Raw genomic sequence first — 22341 nt, forward strand, 5'->3', positions numbered from 1 at the left:
TAATGGCCTACAATCTATCTCAGAAATCCCAAACCGCTGACATAAAATTCAAGCAACACTGTTTTGTCTACATTTGTCTGCATTCTAATAATGCAATATTAATGGAATAGGTATACAGAATCAAATCAAAATAAAACCTTCTTTTATAAATTTTGTAGTGGCTATTCATAATCAAGATGGCATTTTCACTATCCATAAGGCGAGCTCAGGTACCTAAAACATGCGAATTGTGTGAAACTGACACAAAAATGAAATGGAAATGTGTACAATGTAATACACTTATGTGCGATAAATGTAAGAAAATTCATTTAAAAGTTCAAACTTCGATCACACATGACATTGTTGATGTGAAAAGTTCAGAGGCTAACCTAGACATGGAACACATCTTAAACGGTGTTGACATGAATATCAATTATGTGGTCATTTTTATAAATTTCCTGAATATAAAACTTTAAATATTTGTAAAACCTAAGGATTTTCTTATCCCAGGAATAGATTACCTTAGCCGTATTTGGAATTTTGGATCCTCAATGCTCTTCAACTTCGTACTTGTTTGGCTTTATAAATATTTTGATATGAGCGTCACAGATGAGTCTTATGTAGACGAAACGCGCGTCTGGCGTATTAAATTATAATCCTGGTACCTTTGATAACTATTTACACCACTGGGTCGATGCCACTGCTGGTGGACGTTTCGTCCCCGAGGGTATCACCAGCCCAGTAGTCAGCACTTCGGTGTTGACATGAATATCAATTGTGTGGTCATTTTTATAAATTTCCTGAATATAAAACTTTAAATATTTGTAAAACCTAAGGATTTTCTTATCCCAGGAATAGATTACCTTAGCCGTATTCGGCACAACTTTTTGGAATTTTGGATCCTCAATGCTCTTCAACTTCGTACTTGTTTGGCTTTATAAATATTTTGATATGAGCGTCACTGATGAGTCTTATGTAGACGAAACGCGCGTCTGGCGTATTAAATTATAATCCTGGTACCTTTGATAACTACTTAACCGACAATATTCCTTGTCAGATTCATAAGAGGAAGTTGAATTGCATGTTTTGCAGAACATGTAACAACTTAGTGTGTCCAGAGTGTATAACTGCTTCCCATAATAAACATGAGCTAGATTCAATTGATACAGAGTGCAATGGACAAAGAGAAAAGCTAAAAGAATTAAGTTCCATAATTTCTGAAAAAATCTTGCTTTGTGTAATAGAAGAATTTTAAAGCAAAATATGAGCAATTTTCTGATGAATCTCTAATGAAAACTCGTCAACAAGAACAGTTGATAAAAGATGAAGTAGGTAAATATGCTCGGGCACTAAGAAAACAACTGAGGAATGAAAGACAAAGGATAGAAAAATCTATCATAGAAAAAGAGAAGCATACTGCAGAAGTGAAGGAAACTTTACTCAATAAGCAGAGGAATATACAAGAAGTATTAGAATCAAAACAAGCAGCGAAAGTGTTCAGCGCTTATTCAGAATTCAGTGAAAAAGAAATTTCAAATGTATCTTTCAAGGCATTCCCAGAGGAAACGAAAACGTTTACTCCTACAAATGATAGTAAAAAGATCATTAGCAACTTCTTTGGATCACTTCATATGACTAAACTACCTATTAAGGGATTGCCACGTATATACTTAGATGTTATCAAGAGTTATACAACAGATTTGAACATGGTAGAAAGAATATCAATACAGGGTGACAAGGCATCTTGGATTTGTAACAGTGAGATACCTACTCTTCGTAAAATTAACATTGGTGACAAAATCACAACTGTTAAAGAGGTTTTAGTTAAAATTTATGACATGTCACTTACAGAAAATAATGATATTCTTCTGTCTATGTGTGACAGTACTTATGTCAATCTGTTAACAGCAAAGACAGGAGACTTCAAACCATTCCTGTCTGTATCACAACTGTATCCACGTGGTATACATGTCACTAAACACAATGATATTATACTGGGTGTAAGGGAGCGGGGTAAAACTTACAACATATCAGACAAAAGCTGCAGGAAAATTGTAATCTTTGGTATGGATCGGAAACAAAAACAATCATATGAATATGATAAACATAAACAGAGATTATTTACTCTCCCGGTTAGAATTACATCTAACCGTAAAAATGACATTCTGGTTATAGATAACAAAACTGATTTGGATGGTAGGGTGGTGGTTCTGGACAAGGAGGGCCAGGTTAAATGGACCTATCATGGACGTCCTCGGGTTATTCAAGGGGATGGCCTATTTAATCCTAAAGCTATAGCAACAACATCATTGGGTTACGTTATAGTGACTGATTTTATCAACCATGCATTACATGTCTTATCTGAGGAGGGAGATATACTGACATGTAAAGGTATGGAGATTGAGGGGATTACATTTCCATTGTCATTAGATATTGATACCGTGGCACAATTTTTGGTGGGATGTTATTCTGGGGATGAAGAAAAAAAAGATGCCAAACTACATGTTGTCAAGATGTATTTTTAACCCAATATTAAATTTAAAATGCATCAATATGTATAATTAATTCTGTCTTAGAAATTAAATAGCACTTATAACTGCATAAAAAAGGACTTTAAAAAATATGTTCGTATATAAGAAGCATTTTTTACTGAAAGCTAGCTACGTCTGAACCAATGACAACACTACAACAGATTTTATCAATCGGATCTCCAATGATGGCAATGCAAGGCTGAAAACGCATTATGTATACATAATTCGTTTAAATAACGGCCCAATAATGTAATGTAAGATCTGTAAATTTGCGGTAGCATTTTTTTTTGTTCTTCCCTGGCCGGAATTCGAAGTCATGCTACTTAAAAATCGTGGCACTAAAACCTTATACTGTACCCGACGCGCTAGACCCCCCCCCCCCCCCCGACCACCTAGGCTCTTCAATAGCATAAAGCTTAAAGTAGCAGGTTGTTACCTTTCCTCGTCCGTTTTAGTCTAGCGTTGTAACACACGTAGATTGAATGGTTTTTTTTACATATCAGCTTAATTATCTATCGTAATGAATTTCACAAATTAATGTAGGATGTAGACTTTCCTTTGTGAATATTCCTCGGAGTATAGTATTTTTGTGATTTTACATTTCATCTATTCACACTAAAAATGTGTTTTCCCTTCTCTATATATTATCTGAAACGGTTAAATTCCAATCAAACAAAGGGACACTCAAGATACCATCCACAATTTTTTTTCTGTCTATTTTAGTAACTGTGACTTTGGGAATTGACCTTTTGACCCTTAAACCAAAAAACCTCCCCCTTTCCTGATATCCAGAAACAAATAAATCAGTGACTCTTGAATCAAAAATGTAAAAAAGATCATATTAAGTACGTAGTTGAAGAGTATTGAGGACAAAAAAATCCTTAAAGTTTTGCCAAATACAGCTAAGGTAATCTATTCCTGAGGTAGAAATTAGTATTTCAAAAAGTTTTGTCAACATTTTATTTTTGATTATGAATATATCAATGAGAACTAAAGTCAACACAGAAGTTTTGACTACTGGGCTGATGATACCCTTGGGGAATTAAAAATCCACCAGCAGTGGTATTGACCCAGTTGTAAATAAACTAACCATTGATACCAGGATTGAAATTTTATATTTACACTAGACGTGCGTTTCGTCTAGAAAAGACTCGTCGGTGACGCTCGAATAAAAAAATGTTAAAAGGGCCAAATAAAATACGAAGTTGAAGAGCATTTAGGACCACAAATTCCTAAAAGTTTTGCCAGATACAGCTGAGGTAATCTATTCCTGGGGTAGAAAAGCCGTAGTATTTCAAAGTTTTGTTAACAGTTAATTTATAATTATAAACATATCAATGAGAACGAACTCAAGTCAACACAGAAGTGCTGACTACTGGTCGTGTGATACCCTCGGGAAATTTTATATTTACACTAGACGCGCGTTTCGACAAGAAAAGACTCATCAGTGACGCTCGAATAAAAAAAAAATAAAAACGGCCAAATAAAGTACGAAGTTGAAGAGTATTGTGGACCATAAATTCCTAAAAGTTTTGCCAGATACAGCTAATGTTATCTATTCCTGAGGTAGAAAAGCCGTAGTATTTCAAATATTAAAAGTTTTGTTTACAGTTAATATATAACTATGAACATATCAATGATAACTCAAGTCAACACAGAAGTGCTGACTACTGGGCTGGTGATACCCTCGGGGAATTATAATTCTACCAGCAGTGACATCGACCCAGTGATTGTAAATAAACACATCATAAATACCAGGATTGAAATTTTATATTTACACTAGACGCACCTTTCGTCTACAAAAGACTCATCAGTGAAGCTCGAATCAAAAACTGTTAAAAAGGTTGAATATATCAATGATAACTCTTGATCAAGTCAACACAGAAGTGATGACTACTGGGCTGGTGATAACCTCGGGGAATTAAAACTCTACCAGCAGTGGTATCGACCCAATGGTTGTAAATAAACTCATCATAGAAACCAGGATTAAAATTTTATAATTGCAGCAGACGCGCGTTTCGTCTACAAAAGACTCATCAGTGACGCTCGAATAAAAAAAGTTTTAGAGGCCAAATAAAGTACGAAGTCTGATACGAAGTATTGCATTTTGTACAAAAGCTTGTGTTCTTGCTTTTAAAGGAACAAAAGTTGAATATGCTCATTTCTTTTTTCCTTACATATAATACAGTATTTATGAGAAGTATGCGTTGAAGAAATATTTAGATGAATTGTTTTTAGACTTGCGATATCGATTATTGGTGAATTTATTACAACAAATTCAAATCACTGTCTTTAGAATGATTGTTAATTGTCAGTACATTTGTCTTAGACAAATTGTTAAACTTGGCTCTACATTCTCCACAGATAACTTCATCATTTTCAATGTAACGTCCTATTATTGATGATACATATTTCTTTAAATGTGCGGACATAATAGGACGCCTTTCTTTAAGGTGAAACTTTCCACACAAAGAACATTTGTATTCTTTAACCAGCTTCAATAGATATAATTGGCTTTTTACTTATTTGCTATTAGAAATTACCAGTCTACATCGTACTTGATGTTTCTACTATGTTTTATTTAGTTTTAATAAATTATATAATTTTCACCGTCAAATCAAAAGACTTTACAGTATGTTCCCCCTGCATATCATAACCTATGATCTTACCAAGTGTGAACAGTTTGTTTAAAGGTTTAAAAGGGTTGGCGACATTAAGGAATTATAATATTACAATAATAAATAAACTGTTCCACAGAGCGCAGCTTGATAAGACCGCAGCTGAGATCGCATCCTGAACAGTTGTAGAAAGTATTGACACAACATTCATATAGCTCTGATTTTGGATTATGATTATATATTTGACGCAGCATAATCTTCGCACACATAGTGAATGGGGCCTAACAAATTAAAAATATGAAAATGGACATTTGACTGTTATGGTCCAAAATCTAAATTCATGGTTAGATTCAGCATATCAAAGAACCTCAAGCATCAAATTCTTGTAAAATTATAACCAAGTTTAATTTTGGACACTTTGGGCCTCAATGTGGACTGGTAAAAAATCTTTAAATTAAATACCCGGTTGGAATTATCTGGTCATAAAACCCCAAACATTACATTTTTGTTGAAACCAAACAAAGTTTAATTTTGGTTACAAATACGGACTAACTAGGCCTAAAATCATTTCTCTAAATACATGTTTAGATCCAGCATATCAAAGAACCCCAAGATTTCAATTCATGTTAAAATCAAATCAATTTTAATCTTTAAAACTTTCGACCTCATAAATATTGACATATTTGATAACGGGGTCCAAAATCCTAAATCTGAATACCCGGTCCAGTATATCATAAAACCCCATATCATGCCGATGTTCCATTTTTGTTGAAATCAAACAATGTTAAATTTTGGACCCCGATTAAGACCAACTTAAAAACTGGACCCAAAATCAGAAATTTTAATACATATTTAAATTTAGCATACCAAAGAACCCCAAAAATTAAGGTCCTATCACACTAAAATTAGTTAAAAGTTGGGCCTAAATGTGGACCACTTGGAAAACTAGGCCAAAAATCGTATATCAAATTCAGAGTTATATCTGCATATCGTATGACCCATACATACAATATTTGTTGAAATGAAACTTAGTTTAATTTTTAACCCTATTGAATTTAATGTAGACCAATTTAAAAACTGGGCCAATATCAAAACTCAAATACACGGTTAAATTTTTTCATGTTCTCAAAATTCCATTATTTTTTTTAAATCAAACCAAGTTTTAGTTTTTGGACCTCAATTTAGATTATTTAAAAAAAAAAAGGCCCAACATGAAAATGGTTATTTTTTAGCATATTAAAAACTCAAATATTTCAAGATTTTTTGGAATTAAACTCCATTAAAATTGTTCAGAATCATTTATTCTAAATTTATTAAAATCAGGTGTTTATTGTATTGGCCAATTTTTCCTAAATAGTTTGAGGCCAGAACCCTCAAAATCAATACTAGGTTTTCTTTTTAGAAATAGTACCTTGTGTTACAATTTCATAAGACATCAATAGACTTGTAAAAAATCTGATTGGGTTCGAATCTCGACGAGGGATGAACAAAAAATTGCAAAACAAATTAAACAGTATTAAATTTGATATTGCATTTCCCCAAGAAACCTATTTTTTCTTAATGTAGTTTCTACTTCATCAAACAGATGACAAGATCCAATAGCAAATATCGTTCTAACATGTCATAAAATAACCTATCAATAAATAAAAATATATAAATAACTTTGGTCTGTTGTGGAAACATTTATTTCCCATAATGTTAGACTTACTACTTTAAAATATTCATACAATAAAATACATGTTTAACTTGAAAAGTGATATGTTTAAATGAACTTTTGCTTTCAAGAATTTCGTAAAATCCATATAATTATATTTGTTTAATAATTGTTGGAACTTTCTATTGGATGTTTTTGAATCTCAAAAATAATATTTGCTTTGTGTTGACATTATGACTAACATGTACAGAATTATTTATTATGTAAGCAGATTAAAAGTAAACTAGTTACCAGAGAAGACGTTAATTATTTATATTCAAGTCTCCTTTTATCAAATGAGCTTGAAGATATTCATTATACCAAAGTGTTCTGATCAAGAGTCTTTGTCGATAATCTTTATGACTAACTAATAGTGATGCCAATAAGATTGTAGTTTAATATAATTTATTTTAAGTATTTAGAAATATCATTCCTATTCTATCAACAGACCACTTCCGAGTTGGTTGCATTTCCATCAAAAACTTTGGTTTTTGTGAACATCATTCATGCTATTAAGGGCATCATCACTTGTGATCCCATGTTGAGCAAGCAGTTAATGAATATGATGCTATACTGCATGATTTATTAGACAACTTAAAATATTTCAATTGATAATCAGTATAGGCGATTCCCTTTATCTGGTATATGACGTCACTATGAAAGCATGACTTACTACCCAATTGTTCCAATTAGCTATATAGGAAACACCAAAATACAACAATATTAAATTTCTGTGCAGAGCTTTCAAATACATTTTCATTAACATTCATCAATAATGTCATTGGAAAGACAATTTTAAATGCCAAGTAAACTAAAACATATAAACTAATGAAAATAAATATATTTTTTCAATTTTTTTCACTATTTTTATTATCCATTTACATCAGTGATTAAAAAAAATCTGGATTACAATTTGTAATATCATGGTAATTGTATTACAATACATTGATTATCATCTTCTGATTTGAACAATTGATAGAGCTAGATAGTTCTTATATAACTACTTACCATGCTTCCTTTTCTACATTGGCTCGAGGTATGGGGGAGGGTTGAGATCTCATAAACATGTTTAACCCCGCCACAATTTTGCCCCTGTCCAAAGTCAGGTCTTTGTTAGTCTTGTATGATTTTTAATTTTAGTTTCTTGTGTATAATTCAGAGTTCAGTATGACATCCATTACCACTGAACTAGTATACATATTTTTTAAGGGGCCAGCTGAAGGACGCCTCCTGGTGCAGGAGTTTCTCGTTACATTGAAGACCAATTGGTGGCCTTTGGCTGTTGTCTACTCTATGGTTGGGTAGTTGTCTCTTTGACACATTCCCCATTTCCTTTTCCAATAATTTTAATTTTATTACCATGTTATATCATATTAACTTATACTTTTAAAATCCCAAACATAAGATTAAAGTAAAATTTTACCTATTTTTTTTACAAGAATAAATAAAATTATCTTCAATACACAGCAATAGAGTCCTCAAGAAACAATGATTAACAAAAAAAGACAACACTTGGCCTAGATAATTTGTCTAGACTCAGAACAGTAACAATATTAATGAATGTGTTTAACCTAGTTTGATGTGTGCATAACATGTCATTACCCTTCCTATCTAGAGCATTGTCTTATTTGAACTCAACAGATTTTAAAAGAGTTGGGTAGTTGCAGTGTAGACCTTTGTAAATTGACATAAAATTAATCAGTATAACATGTATCATGCCTTACACAACAATTTGATCAAGGTAGATTGTTTTTTACCCTTGTCAGTCAGCTTACTAAGAAGTTAGTTAGCGAGTTAATTATCCAATTGTTATCTGTGTAAAATCTCATGAAATACACACAAAATGTCATCTCATACACAACTTTGCAGAATAAACAATGTAATGCATCACTATAGGTCTCTCCACATTAGCTCCATTGTTTGCTAGCATTTAGATCTTTTGTTGTCTTTGGTCACATCATAATACCATTTACTTTTGCTTCATTTGTGTACTATCTTCTAAAGGGAAGCAATGATTGGGACATTCTCAGTAAAATGAGTTCGGCGTCACTGTGTTCACTTTTGGCAGTAAGTAATGAGATCGTGTTATGTCTACTTCCATGATATAACTATGCTTGGATCAGTCTCTATCTTTTCTTCCAGGTCCTGGTGACTTAATCCTGAAATTAGATAAACAAATATTAGCTAATAACGTAATAAACTCAATGGCTGATGTCTCCTATTGTTTAAATATTTCAAAATAACTCTAACTGATATATTACAACCACAGAACAGATAACGAAAACTATTTGTTAACTAAAACTTGTAGCTATTATAAATAGGTAACACCACAGAGGTACCCACTTTGGTATACAAATAAATTGTGAAGAGTTATTCAATAGAAATATAGCCTATACAGACATCAATAAAAAATGCTTGCCATTTCAAAGCAATTTTGTTTACCCAATGCATAGTAGAGTTTAAGTGCGATTCCTGCTGATACATTTTTTTTGCATAATGTTCTGTGGATAATTAAAATTGAGAATGGAAATGGGGAATGTGCCAAAGAGACATCAACCCGACCATAGAAAAAAACAACAGCAAAAGGTCACCAACAGGTCTTCAATGTAGCGAGAAATTCCCTCACCAGGAGGCGTCCTTCAGCTGGCCCCTAAACAAATATATACTAGTTCAGTGATAATGAACGCCATACTAATTTCCAAATTGTACACAAGAAACTAAAATTAAAATAATACAAGACTAACAAAGGCCAGAGGCTCCTGACTTGGGACAGGCCCAAAAATGAGGCGGGGTTAAACATGTTTGTGAGATCTCAACCCTCCCCTTATACCTCTAGCCAAGGTATAAAAGTAAATGCATAACAATACGCACATTAAAATCCAGTTCAAGAGAAGTCCGAGTCTGATGTCAGAAGATGTAACCAAAGAAAATAAACAAAATGACAATTATACATAAATAACAACAGACTACTAGCAGTTAACTGACATGCCAGCTCCAGACTTCAATTAAACTGACTGAAAGATTATGATTTCATCATATGAACATCAGGCACAATCCTTCCCGTTCGGGGTTTAGTATCATACCATCATAACATATATGAGAAGAACATAACCCATTTCATGCCAACAACTGGTTTTTGAATAAATGTGTTTAGTTCCGAGGCAAAGACCCTATAAGTGAATCAATATTAACGCCAAAATATGCAATTTTAATGACCTGCCAACAGTATCATAACTATATCCCTTCTTAAAGGGGCACTAGCTGTCAAATTCATTGTAACCGATTTGACTCAAATTCTCATATTTTGTTTATAACAAGGTAAAACATTTATTCAAACTATCAGAAGTCTAAAATAAACAGTTTACAGAGCATGGGGTAGCTAATATATAGGTTCGTTTCGTGTGTATTTTAGTCCAGACGCCATCTAATTAACTATCGATTTGACCTCAGATGACCATATAAGCGATGTAAACAAAAATAAAGATACGAATAGATTAAACCAACACGTGCAATTGGATTTTTATAGGTCTGTTTGATTTTATTTTATAGATTAAAAATAGATGTTTCTCATTGTTTTTAACCATATACGAATGATTTTATGTGCATCGAATTAGTAATCAAATGATTTACCGTAGTTTCACTTTCATTGTTGACATTATTTTTCTTTAAATAACCAGTACACGTACAATGCATGCGTTGTCAATCTCTAGCTAGGGGTTAACTTGAAGTTCACATGAATACCGGTTAGAATGATGATGACGTTTTCACTTGCAAGTGAATCAGTTAAAAATTATGTTTAATCGCTTATTTCAACAAAATTAAAGGAAATTGATTGCTAAAAGCAAATTATTATTTCATTATTCCAATTTGATTAATGATTGATCTAAAAAAAATCATACTTTATTTTTTTATATATATCGTAGCTAGTGCCCCTTTAATAAGTCTATTCAAAGGTTTTGTTAGTAATTGAGGTGAATACCTGATAAACAATTTTACCCCATGTCAGATTTGCTTTAAATGCTTTGGTTTCAGAGATATTAGCCAAAATCTACATTTTACCCCCATGTTCTATTTTCAGCCATGGCGGCCATCTAGGTTGGTTGGCCGAGTCACCTGACCCATTTTTAAACTAGATACCCCAATGATGATTCTGGCCAAGTATGATTAAATTTGGCCCAGTAATTTCAGAGGAGAAGATTTTTGTAAAAGTTAACGACGACGGGTGACGACAACAATGGACGACAGGCGACGACAACGTCGGACGCAGGACGCCAAGTATTGAGAAAAGCTAACTTGGCCCTTCGGGCCAGGTGAGCTAAAAACTTGATGTACAACATTCTATCATGTATTAAATTCAAATCTTTGGTTTTTATCTGATAATGAACTGTGCTAAGAATAGGGAGAAAAACAATGCATTTCACTAAAGTCTTAACTTTAACATTGACTTAGAAATAGGAAGATGTGGTATGAGTGCCAATGAGACAACTCTCCATCCAAGTCACAATTTATAAAAGTAAGCCATTAAAGGTCAAGGTACTTGCCTGTTTTTGAGCATATTTCGTCATAACTATGGCGACCATTAAACCATGGATATAACTGTTGTAGTTTTACAGAAGTCATAACATCTCCGGGAAATTTGATTGGATATTTTTGTAGACGTCGAAGCAATCCTTTCATCAAACCAAACTGGATCAATTTTCTACATACACAAAAAAAATCAGAACAAAACTGTATGGAATATCACATTAACAGCACAATAGAAATATCAATTTTAAAATGACCAATCAAGCATTTTAGTACAACTAATTATGAAGATACTGCATGACATGGTAGTATAAGTTGCTCAGGTCTTCAATTAGTCCAGCAATTCTCAAAAAGAAGCTTTTTCAAGATATTGTCTGTAAATCCCCTACAAAGGCAGCTATACCAGTTAGAACAACTGATATTAATATGTAAAAGTTAAGGATTAGTGGATAGATTTCTTTTTTATTACAAAATAAAAGGTTTTTGTTATTATCTTTTGGTCAGATTAGCAGTATACAGTACTCACCTTTCATCAATTTTTAGTGCATGGGGATTGAATCTGGCACATATATCCTTCACTGTAACCCCTGGTCCTAAAGAACAATAGATAAGGAAAATGTCCCGGAAATTTGGGGGTTGTAAACTACCTAAAAATATAAAATTCTAAATTTGAATTTCTTGAACTTTTTATAGATATGAAAAAAAGTGGTACAACTATGTAAAAACTTCAAATTTATTGAACCACAAATTTATTGAACCACTATTAAACAGGGAGTGGGGCTATATAATCTCCATGGAAATGATACTTTCAAATGCCAAACAGTTTGCATACCAACTATCATTGACTCAACATTAGTAGTTCATCTTAAACTAATACATGTATTGATGTAAACTAAGCAAAAGTTCCAAAGTCAATAGACCATGACTGAGGGGGCGAATCACAAACTAATACATGTAAACTAAGCAAAAGTTCCAAAGTCAATAGACCATGACTGAGGGGGTGGGCCAAATATTCTCCATGAAAATGAGATGTGCTAATACTTCTACAACTGAATACCAATTAACATTGACCTATCACTAGTGGTTCCCCATAAACTGACCTAATCACCAACTAATACATGTAAGATAAGCAAAAGTGTCAAAGTCAATAGACCATGACTAAGACTAAGTCTGAGAGGGTATGGCTAATATTATATCCATGGAAATGAGATGTGCTACTGCTAATACAACTGCATACCATATATGATTGACCTACCAATTGTGGTTCACCATAAATTAGACCTAATTTCAAACTAATACATTGTTGAAGCCACCAACGCCACAGCCGAAAGAGCATACTTATCTCTCTCTTTTTAACTCTGTCAATGTAAGACAAAAGTGATAAAAAAGAAATACTTATGAACCCGATCGTATTGATCTTTCTGTAAATAATCATTATTTATTTTGAGATATGCTATGAATTATAAATGCTTTTCTACATTTAAACAAATAGTAAATAAAAATTTAAATCATCAGCTTCCATTTATTTATAGAAGTAAATAATATTTGGCCATGTTTTACATTATCTAACAAATATTATTCTATAATAACATCATTATTGAATGGTAGTTAATTGAATCATCTATATGTCTTTACAATATTCATTAAAATCATTTACTATAAATACAAAAAGGTTTTTTCACCTACGTTTATTTATTTTCTAGACAAAAGTTTCCATTCTTGGTTTATTTTGTAAATGTATTTTTATTTACTACATAGTTACACCAATATAATTTTGAATCCATATTGAATCATAGAAATATATGTTTGAACCGACATTCAACTATTAATGATTCTGTCATGAGGAATACCTGAATTGCAACCATGCTTAAATTCACATCCTTAAAAATTGAATAACAGATGTTATGTTTTATTTCCTCAAATATATTCTAAACAATTTGACATTGATGGATGCTTTCTATTCATTTCTTACGTTTTCTTAAGAAATGAATGCTTGTAACATATTTTATTTGCTCATTTTTAAAAGTTGACTGTTTTGTTTACAACGCATGGCGGCTTTTCTGTAGATTTTACAATTCCAGTGAATGTTTCATCTGTTGATATATTCTGTGAGTGTTTTGTGTATATTTATATACATTCACCTATGAGAAAAGACGTTTATAATGTCAAATCATGAAAATACAGATGGTTAAGTCTCAAAGGAAACTTGTAATATTTCAACAACATTTTTTGTTTGAAAAGGTGCAATACGGGTACTCAGATCAATTTGGGTAGTGACGTTACGTTTTCTACTGCACACCAATATTGTGATTCATTTTGGTAAATTAATAATCATCCTAATGAATTATAGACGGTTTTTTAAGAGTAAATGGATGGAAGACTTACAATAGCAACCTTCTGACCAGGTGAGCTGATAATCAACAGAAACTTATATTAAAGAATAATTTTAAAAATCATAAGTAAAAATTCCAACCTTTCTTTGCTACAAATTTGATACATTCTTCTTGAAGCCTCTTGTTTGTGTAAAGTGTCTGTATGTCAGGACGTGTGGTGTAGACATTGCAATACTGCAAAAATTGATAAAAAAACAACATTAAATTATGTTGGTAATAGGTCAAACCAACAACTGTATGCTAAAATCATGAAATTCATTTAATAGTATTGTAATGCAATTTTCATTATCATGATCACTCATCTAGGCATAACATCTAATTTCTAATAATCGTTTTTGGCGGCACCCCCAAATTTCATTTAATTTGTCATTTTGCAAGTCTATACCATAGACCTTTTGAAAACAGTTGAATTTTGGGTCTAGCTCGTTTATTCTGTTGCCTAGCAACCAATAATTAAACTCATCAAATATGATTATTATACAGCTTTAATATATCTATATTTGAAATTAAACCTGTTTAGCATGTAGTGAATTTTACACTTGTACACTATTTAAATATTACATAATTAAATGCACATGTTTGCCAAATTCACTGTTGTTTCTCCCTAGCAACACATCTGTGCCCATGGTAACTGCAATTTGTTTTCTATCTTACAAGATCCAATTTTAAATATGTTGCAACAGAAAGGCAATTTAAGATGCAAATTGTAAAATGGAACAAACTCCAAAGTAAATGTTAAGGGGAAAAGCAATATTGAAACATCAACAAACAAAACAAAACACCGGGTATTGCTGATATATACAGATTGTGCATCTAGTGCCAGGTGGGGTCTTGCTTATCAGCGACAAGGAGAATAATATAAAGACAAGAACACATATTTAGCGCTAAGAAATCTTAATATTAATTATCTAAAAAAAATAGATACAGACACATGCATTAAAGGGTGTTTTTAAATGTCGGTGTATTTCCATTACAGTAGTTATGTTTCAGGTAGGGGTTGGGGTTGGAAGGGGGAGCACTTTTATTTACAAGGTGATAGGACGTGCCTCTGGAAAAGTTCACCTTTTAAAGCTTAAAATAAGAAGAAATTTAAGAAAACTATCAGATAATTATGAAAAGGACAATAAAGTTCCCATAACTTCTTTGACTGTCAACTTGTTTGGTGTTCCCGCTGTGTCTTTATCAACCAATTTTTCTCTTTTGACACTAAAGTATTCCTCTTTTATATAAAACCACATGAAACCAAATCAATATGGGAAAAGGTAACTTTTTTTCCTATGCAATATATGAAAAGGTATATATTTTTAAAATGTAAAACAGGGTGAGGTAACAAAACAGCGGCACCCCTATCAATTAAGTAATGAAGTACACCCCACCCCACCCCACCCCTCTAGACATTAGAAGAGGATCGTTAGGGTTGACTTTTCGAAATTCATCTTATTTTTATTATTTATTTCAGACGTCCATATTTATAACCATATCATTCTATAGCATTACAAAACTGGTACATGCTACAATCTCAAATAAATCTGTATTCTTAAAATTTTTCAATATTCATTATATATATTATTTATTTGCAGGCTTAAACATGTTATTTTAAAATCTCAAACCCCCTCTCCCTTTACCTCTAGCCAAAGTAGAAAAAAATCAAACACACAACAATACGCACAGTAAAACTTAGTTCAAAAGAAGTCCGAGTTTGATGTCAGATTAAACTACCTTGACCGAAAACTTAAACCTGAAGCGGGACACAAGGACGATCGGACGAACAGACAAACGGACGCACAGACCAGAAAACATAATGCCCACAAATAGGGCGTAACAACAAAACCGGGTCCATTTTTAAAATCACACTTCATTTTTACACATGATTATAAAACTATTCAAAACATAACCTTAAAAAAGGTAACAGACATGTAGGATGCTTACAGACTTCAGGCACTTGTTTCTATGCATGGGAAGGTCAACTAACCATATATATATATGTAGGACTCTAAAGTGAGATGGTACTCTAAAGTGCGATGGTCACGCTAAAGTGCTATGGTCTACGCTAAAGTACGCTGGTGTATCCCGCTAAAGTACGCTGGTGTATCACGCTAAAGTGCGATGGCTCTTTGTTCGCTAAAGTATGACGGTTTATCACGCTAAAGTGTGATGGACCAAAATGGTAGTGTTAAAGGGCTAAAAAAACTTTAAAGATAATGGATGTATAATAAATAGTCTTTTTTCAAAAGCTAATAGGTTAAGGTTTTATAACATATGTGATATGCTTTATAATTAACGGACCCGGGTAGGCTTAAGTGATTGTTTCTAAATTAAATTAAATGGTAGTTTAGGTATGACAAAAATCTATATAATTTTATCCTGTATATGATAAAAAAATTAAATTCTGGCGTATCAAATATTTGGATAATTGATGTAGCTTGCCGTTCACACAGTCTATCACTTATGTGAATATCTCCCCTGAAAGTCGTCATTGTAAATTACAAATACAAATCCTTTCTGGTGAAACATTTATTTGTTTAAAACATTCTTAATTTAAATGAGAGAGAAATGCAATGTTTTCCAAGCTTTCTTTTTTTTTCGCAGCAAGTACAAATACAGGTTGTATTTTCCTACAATGTACAAACTATTTTTTTAGTAGACAATTTATGATTTACGTATAAAAGCATGTACCTTTATTTTACCAACTTTAATTTTCAATAAAATAGACAATATTTTAACGGGGACCGGAAAGTGAACTGCAACATAGAGAATTCTTTCAATGCATCCGTCACCTTCTAATAGAAACAGGATAAAGGATACTTATGCGTATACTTTTGTATCTGTATAGTAAGATAGTGGACTGCAGGACACAAGTCCTACTTCCAGCACCCGAAATAAAAACATATTTGCCTCAGCCGACAAAGCAGGGTTATGTTTAAATTGAGTAAGTCATGGACATTTGGTTTAAAGTTGTTAATCGAATATTCTACATTTATCTTTCGGCATGTTCATTTATTTGTTTGTATAAAAGACTGTTCACGTCATAACCCATACTTACGTTTATTACGTCTATAATTTCGCGGACCATTGCACTTTAGCGTGTGTAGGCATTGCACTTTAGTGTAAACCATCGCACTTTAGCGTAACCATCGTACTTTAGCGTCCCCATCGCACTTTAGAGTCCTACATATATATGCATGTATATACGGATATATGGATAGACTACCATAAGCCATTTCCGTTCTCTTACCATTAAATTTTCTAGAACTTGTTCTCTATGCTCATTACCAACAAAGACACATCCAATTGGGATATAGGTACGGTAGTTTCATTTTCAAAATAAATTTCGTGTTTCTTGCCAATTAAGTAAATTTAAGCAAAATAATCTTTTAAATTTGGTCCCCCCTCCTTTCCTAACATAAATCATGGATCCGACCCTAATACCAGAGAGAGAAGATTGGCCCATTCAAACACCAGATTTTGAATTGATAATTAGCAGAAACATAAGAAATGTACAGATTTTGTTATATTGAAGGTCTATCTAAAATTTCATAATTTAAAATAAAATGTCCTTAAAGTTTTTATTGACTCCTTTACACATGTAGTTTATTACTTTCGGATTTTTAAAGACATTTAACTAGATATACTTACAGAAATAATATTAAGAATACACGTTACATTCATAAACAAAAAAATAAAGTTCCTATAGGCATAAGAATGTATAAACTAAACTTTGTCAGATGAATAGGTCAGCTTTTTATTGCTCCGATTGGCTATGAAAAATATAAAATAAACTATTGCACCAACCTTGCACCAAAAATATTTTTTATCCAAAGTTTGATATGGTCCGAGTACACAGTTATTTCGTAGTGCATTTCTTTTAGATATTAAATGGAAATTAAAAAAATCCCACCTGCGCTTTCTCAATAATATTTTTACAGTGTGTTGTACTACTTTTGGGACAAATTATATCAAAATTATAGAAAACTTCATCAGCTCTAACTCAAAATATGGACAATCGTATGTAAAGGGGCTCTTGAAATCTTTTGTCAGCTTCCGAAATGCGAATTTTTAACCTTTTTCAACTGGCCCAAATCCCTACTTTACATTAAAATTCATGAATCAAACTTTTTCACAGTGTAATTTTATCCCCCTACTTGCTATTTGGGGCATAAAACATAAAGAAATAAATTTGGAAGGGGTGTAAAAAAAATTGACAAGTAACACACTGTCCACACTAGGGACTATATTCGCGGACAACGAAAATCTAGGGACGATAACTGTGTACTCGGACCATATGTATGAACTTGTCAAAATGTTAAAATTTCTTATTGGTGCAAGCATGGTGCAGTGGTCAAAATTTAAATAAAACATCCAAATTTCTGTGTTTTTGCTTATTTTTCCAATTATGACGTCATTTGCACCTACCATTGTGACGTCATTGAACCTTTTTTTGTTAGATAAAAACTTTGTTTTTTAAATCATTGACTCATATTCTAATAATTTATGGAGAAAAATCTGCTCTGTTCAAATTTTTATTATTTTGCAAATCTGGGGCCATTTTAGGCCCTACTCTTTTGTACTGTATTATAATTGTTAAAATGTCCATTCATCTACATTTATAAAGCTTTATAATGGTCAATTTTACAAATCATTGAAACTAGAGGCTCTAAAGAGCCTGTGTCGCTCACCTTGGTCTATGTGAATATTAAACAAAGGAAGCAGATGGATTCATGACAAAATTGTGTTTTGGTGATGGTGATGTGTTTGTACATCTTACTTTACTGAACATTCTTGCTACTTACAATTATCTCTATCTATAATGAACTTGGCCCAGTAGTTTCAGTGGAAAATGTTAGTTAAAATTTACAAATTTTATGAAAATTGTTAAAAATTGACTATAAAGGACAATAACTCCTTAGGGGTCAATTGACCATTTCCGTCATGTTGACTTATTTGTAAATCTTACTTTGCTTAACATTATTGATGTTTACAGTTTATCTCTATCTATAATAATATTCAAGATAATAACCAAAAACAGCAAAATTTCCTTAAAATTACCAATTCAGGGGCAGCAACCCAACAACAGGTTGTCAGATTCATCTGAAAATTTCAGGGCAGATAGATCTTCACCTGATTAACAATTTTACCCCATGTCAAATTTGCTCTAAAGGCTGCGGTTTCAGAGTTATAAGCCAAAATCTACATTTCACCCCTTTGTTCTATTTTTAGCCATGGCGGCCATCTTGGTTGGTTGGCCAGGTCACGGGACACAATTTTTAAACTAGATACCCCAATGATGATTGTGGCCAAGTTTGGTTTAATTTGGCCCAGTAGTTTCAGAGGAGAAGATTTTTGTAAAAGATAACTAAGATTTGACTATAAAGGGCAATAACTCCTAAAGAAATCAACAGACCATTTTGGTCTTGTTGACTTATTTGTAGATCTTACTTTGCTGAACATTTTTGCTGTTTACAGTTTATCTCTATCTATAATAATATTCAAGATAATAACCAAAAACAGCAAAATGTCCTTAAAATTACCAATTCAGGGGCAGCAACCTATTAACGGGTTGTCCAATTCATCTCAAAATTTCAGGGTAGATAGATCTTGACCTAATAAACAATTTTACCTGTGTCAGATTTGCTCTAAATGCTTTGGTTTTTGAGTGATAAGCCAAAAACTGCATTTTACCCCTATGTTCTATTTTTAGCCATGGCGGCCATCTTGGTTGGTTGGCCAGGTCACGGGACACAATTTTTAAACTAGATACCCCAATGATGATTGTGGCCAAGTTTGGTTTAATTTGGCCCAGTAGTTTCAGAGGAGAAGATTTTTGTAAAAGATGACTAAGGTTTACGAAAAATGGTTAAAAATTGACTATAAAGGGCAATAACTCCTAAAGGGGTCAACAGACCATTTTGGTCATGTTGACTTATTTGTAGATCTTACTTTACTGAACATTATTGCTGGTTACAGTTTATCTCTATCTATGATAATATTCAAGATAATAACCAAAAACAGCAAAATTTCCTTAAAATTACCAATTCAGGGGCAGCAACCTATTAACGGGTTGTCCGATTCATCTGAAAATTTCAGGGCAGATAGATCTTGACCTGATTAACAATTTTACCCCATGTCAGATTTGCTCTAAATGCTTTGGTTTTTGAGTTATAAGCCAAAAACTGCATTTTACCCCTATGTTCTATTTTTAGCCATGGCGGCCATCTTGGTTGGTTGGCCGGGTCACCGGACACAATTTTTAAACTAGATACCCTTATAATGATTGTGGCCAAGTTTGGTAAAAATTGGCCCAGTAGTTTCAGAGGAGAAGATTTTTGTAAAAGCTAACGACGGACGACGACGACGACGGACGACGGACGACGGACGCCGGACGCCAAGTGATGAGAAAAGCTCACTTGGCCCTTCGGGCCAGGTGAGCTAAAAAGAAAGAATTACCTCCCTTATACTGTTGGCAGAGTATGAGAAATCAAAATAAATATTTACCTGGAAAATTGGAATAACCTTGATAACTTGGTAATGTCTACAAAGTCAAAGAAAACAGACATATTATTTATTTTATGATCAAAGACAAATTTTTTTCACATGAATGTCTTTAATAATCGAATTGTTTCAACAAAAGTTCTTAAAATTAAATTACAAAACAAAATATTTAATCATAAAGGGCACATTGAGTATATTTTTAATTGAAAAAGCTATATTGGCACTTGTATCAATAAGATAAGATAATATAAGAATTTTATTAATCTAATCAAGAACCCATAAAGGGCATCATTTTACAACACAATATGATTGGAAAAAGCAAAACAGAAAACTAATACATATTTTAACGTTATGAACAGGATCAGAGCCTAACACAACATGTGTTTTATACAACTATTATATTAAATCTTATAACAATAAAATACTAAATTACTTCATATATTTTGTTTACATCTGGATCTTATTTCTAACCCTTTAATAATGTAATTTCCTAGGCACATGAGAGTTGGTAAATGCTCATTTGTGAACAGCCAGAAATATTTCTTATCATTAGGTAGTTCTTTAAAATTAGTACAAAAAGTTATAACTTTATCATATAATAATTTCCTCTGTTCATCATATAATGGACAATTTACTGTAAAATGGGTCTCATCTTCAATAGAATTTGATCCATGTGATAAGCAATGATGACATAGACGTTGAGTTCTCTCTATGTATTTTTTATTATATCTATCTTTCTCAATTTTAAGATCATGAGCACTTATTCTCATTTTACATATAGCTCTTCTTATACTAAAATCTTTAATTGATAAATAGGCCTCCTTTACAAAGTCAGTCTTGAGGTTGAAATAATTCTCTAATTTACTATTACCTTGTGATAAGGTTTCAGATCTTTTGACCAACCAAAATGTTTTGAAACTATTACAAAGTTTACATTTTACAAATTTAATTAATTTATTGAGCTTTGTATCTAAATTTTGTATATCAAGTGATTGAAGTACATATTTCATAGATGAATACCAACAATTAATGTTTTCTGCATCTAAAATTTTATTACAAACATAAGCATCATAAAGTAACCCTGTGTCCAACTTGTTAAGCCTGTGTACATATTTTACCATAGATATAATGACAGAAAAATAAAGAGGAAATCTTGCAACCTCTGATAACACTGCTAAATTTGAGGCTTTCTTATTTACACCAAGAATATACTTTAAATATCTGAAATGTGATTTTTCCAAATAATCATTTATGTAGATTAATTCAAATAGATAATCACTTTTTTTCTTGCAAGCAGCAGAGTTAATTTTAAATGAACCCCAAATTTCACTACAATATAATAAAATTGGTTTTATTGTGTGATCATATAAATGAATTGCAGTATCAATACTTGGATTACAAGCTGACATGGATTTTTGTAATTTAAATTTTGCCTTTAAGGATTTTTTGAATAGCTCTTCTTTCCCCTGTTGAAAAAGACCACTAGAAGTAAAGACTATCCCTAAATATTTACATTTATTAACACATTCTATAGCCTCTTTATCTAAATAAAATGATTCCTTTAAAAATTTTCCAGGCTTGTTAAAAATTAAAACTTTCGTTTTGGACAAGTTTACATCTAGACACCAGTCAATACAATAAGTATGCAATATATCAAGTCGGTTTTGAAGACCTTTTTTAGTGTTTGATAATACAATAATGTCATCAGCGTACATAAGACAATCAATTCTACTCCCATTGATATCAACAGCATCTGGACTTGGCTCAAATTTTGGAGGCAGATCGTTAATGAAAAGCTTAAATAAGTTTGGACTTAGAACATCCCCTTGTCTTACCCCAACTAGTGAACTGAAAGATGGTGTTTAATACATTGCCCACTTTCACAGACATTTCATTCTTGCTGTACATATCTTTTAAAATAGTATAAAATTTTCCAGATGTTATTTTCCAATAATTTATATTTAATACCACAGTGTATGACCCTGTCGAAAGCTTTTTTAAAGTCCACAAAGCAAGCATAGATTTTCCCCCCTTTTTTGTTAGTATATTTATCTAATATGGTTTTTAAAACAAACATATGATCAGATGTTCTACTCTTTTTTGAAAAACCAATC

The 22341-nt window shown here is 32.3% G+C and overlaps 1 protein-coding gene across 3 annotated transcripts in view; it reads right to left on the bottom strand.

Moving 5' to 3' along the window:
* Positions 1 to 22341, bottom strand: part of LOC139485354 (GATOR1 complex protein NPRL2-like) — a 63277-nt gene that overhangs the window by 5314 nt on the left and 35622 nt on the right. For 2 of the 3 annotated variants that reach the window (XM_071269796.1, XM_071269777.1), the window contains exons 7-11: positions 20231 to 20267; positions 13819 to 13912; positions 11872 to 11992; positions 11363 to 11520; positions 8248 to 8980 (exon numbers count right to left, since the gene is read on the bottom strand). In XM_071269796.1, the coding sequence (XP_071125897.1) occupies positions 8913 to 8980; positions 11363 to 11520; positions 11872 to 11992; positions 13819 to 13912; positions 20231 to 20267 (478 nt within the window). In that variant the 3' untranslated portion in view covers positions 8248 to 8912. Of the gene's footprint in view, positions 1 to 8247; positions 8981 to 11362; positions 11521 to 11871; positions 11993 to 13818; positions 13913 to 20230; positions 20268 to 22341 lie in introns of those variants that run through there. The other variant, XM_071269785.1, reaches the window with a different exon arrangement.

The sequence above is a fragment of the Mytilus edulis genome, chromosome 1, assembly GCF_963676685.1.
Source record: "Mytilus edulis chromosome 1, xbMytEdul2.2, whole genome shotgun sequence".
Classification (NCBI taxonomy): domain Eukaryota; kingdom Metazoa; phylum Mollusca; class Bivalvia; order Mytilida; family Mytilidae; genus Mytilus; species Mytilus edulis.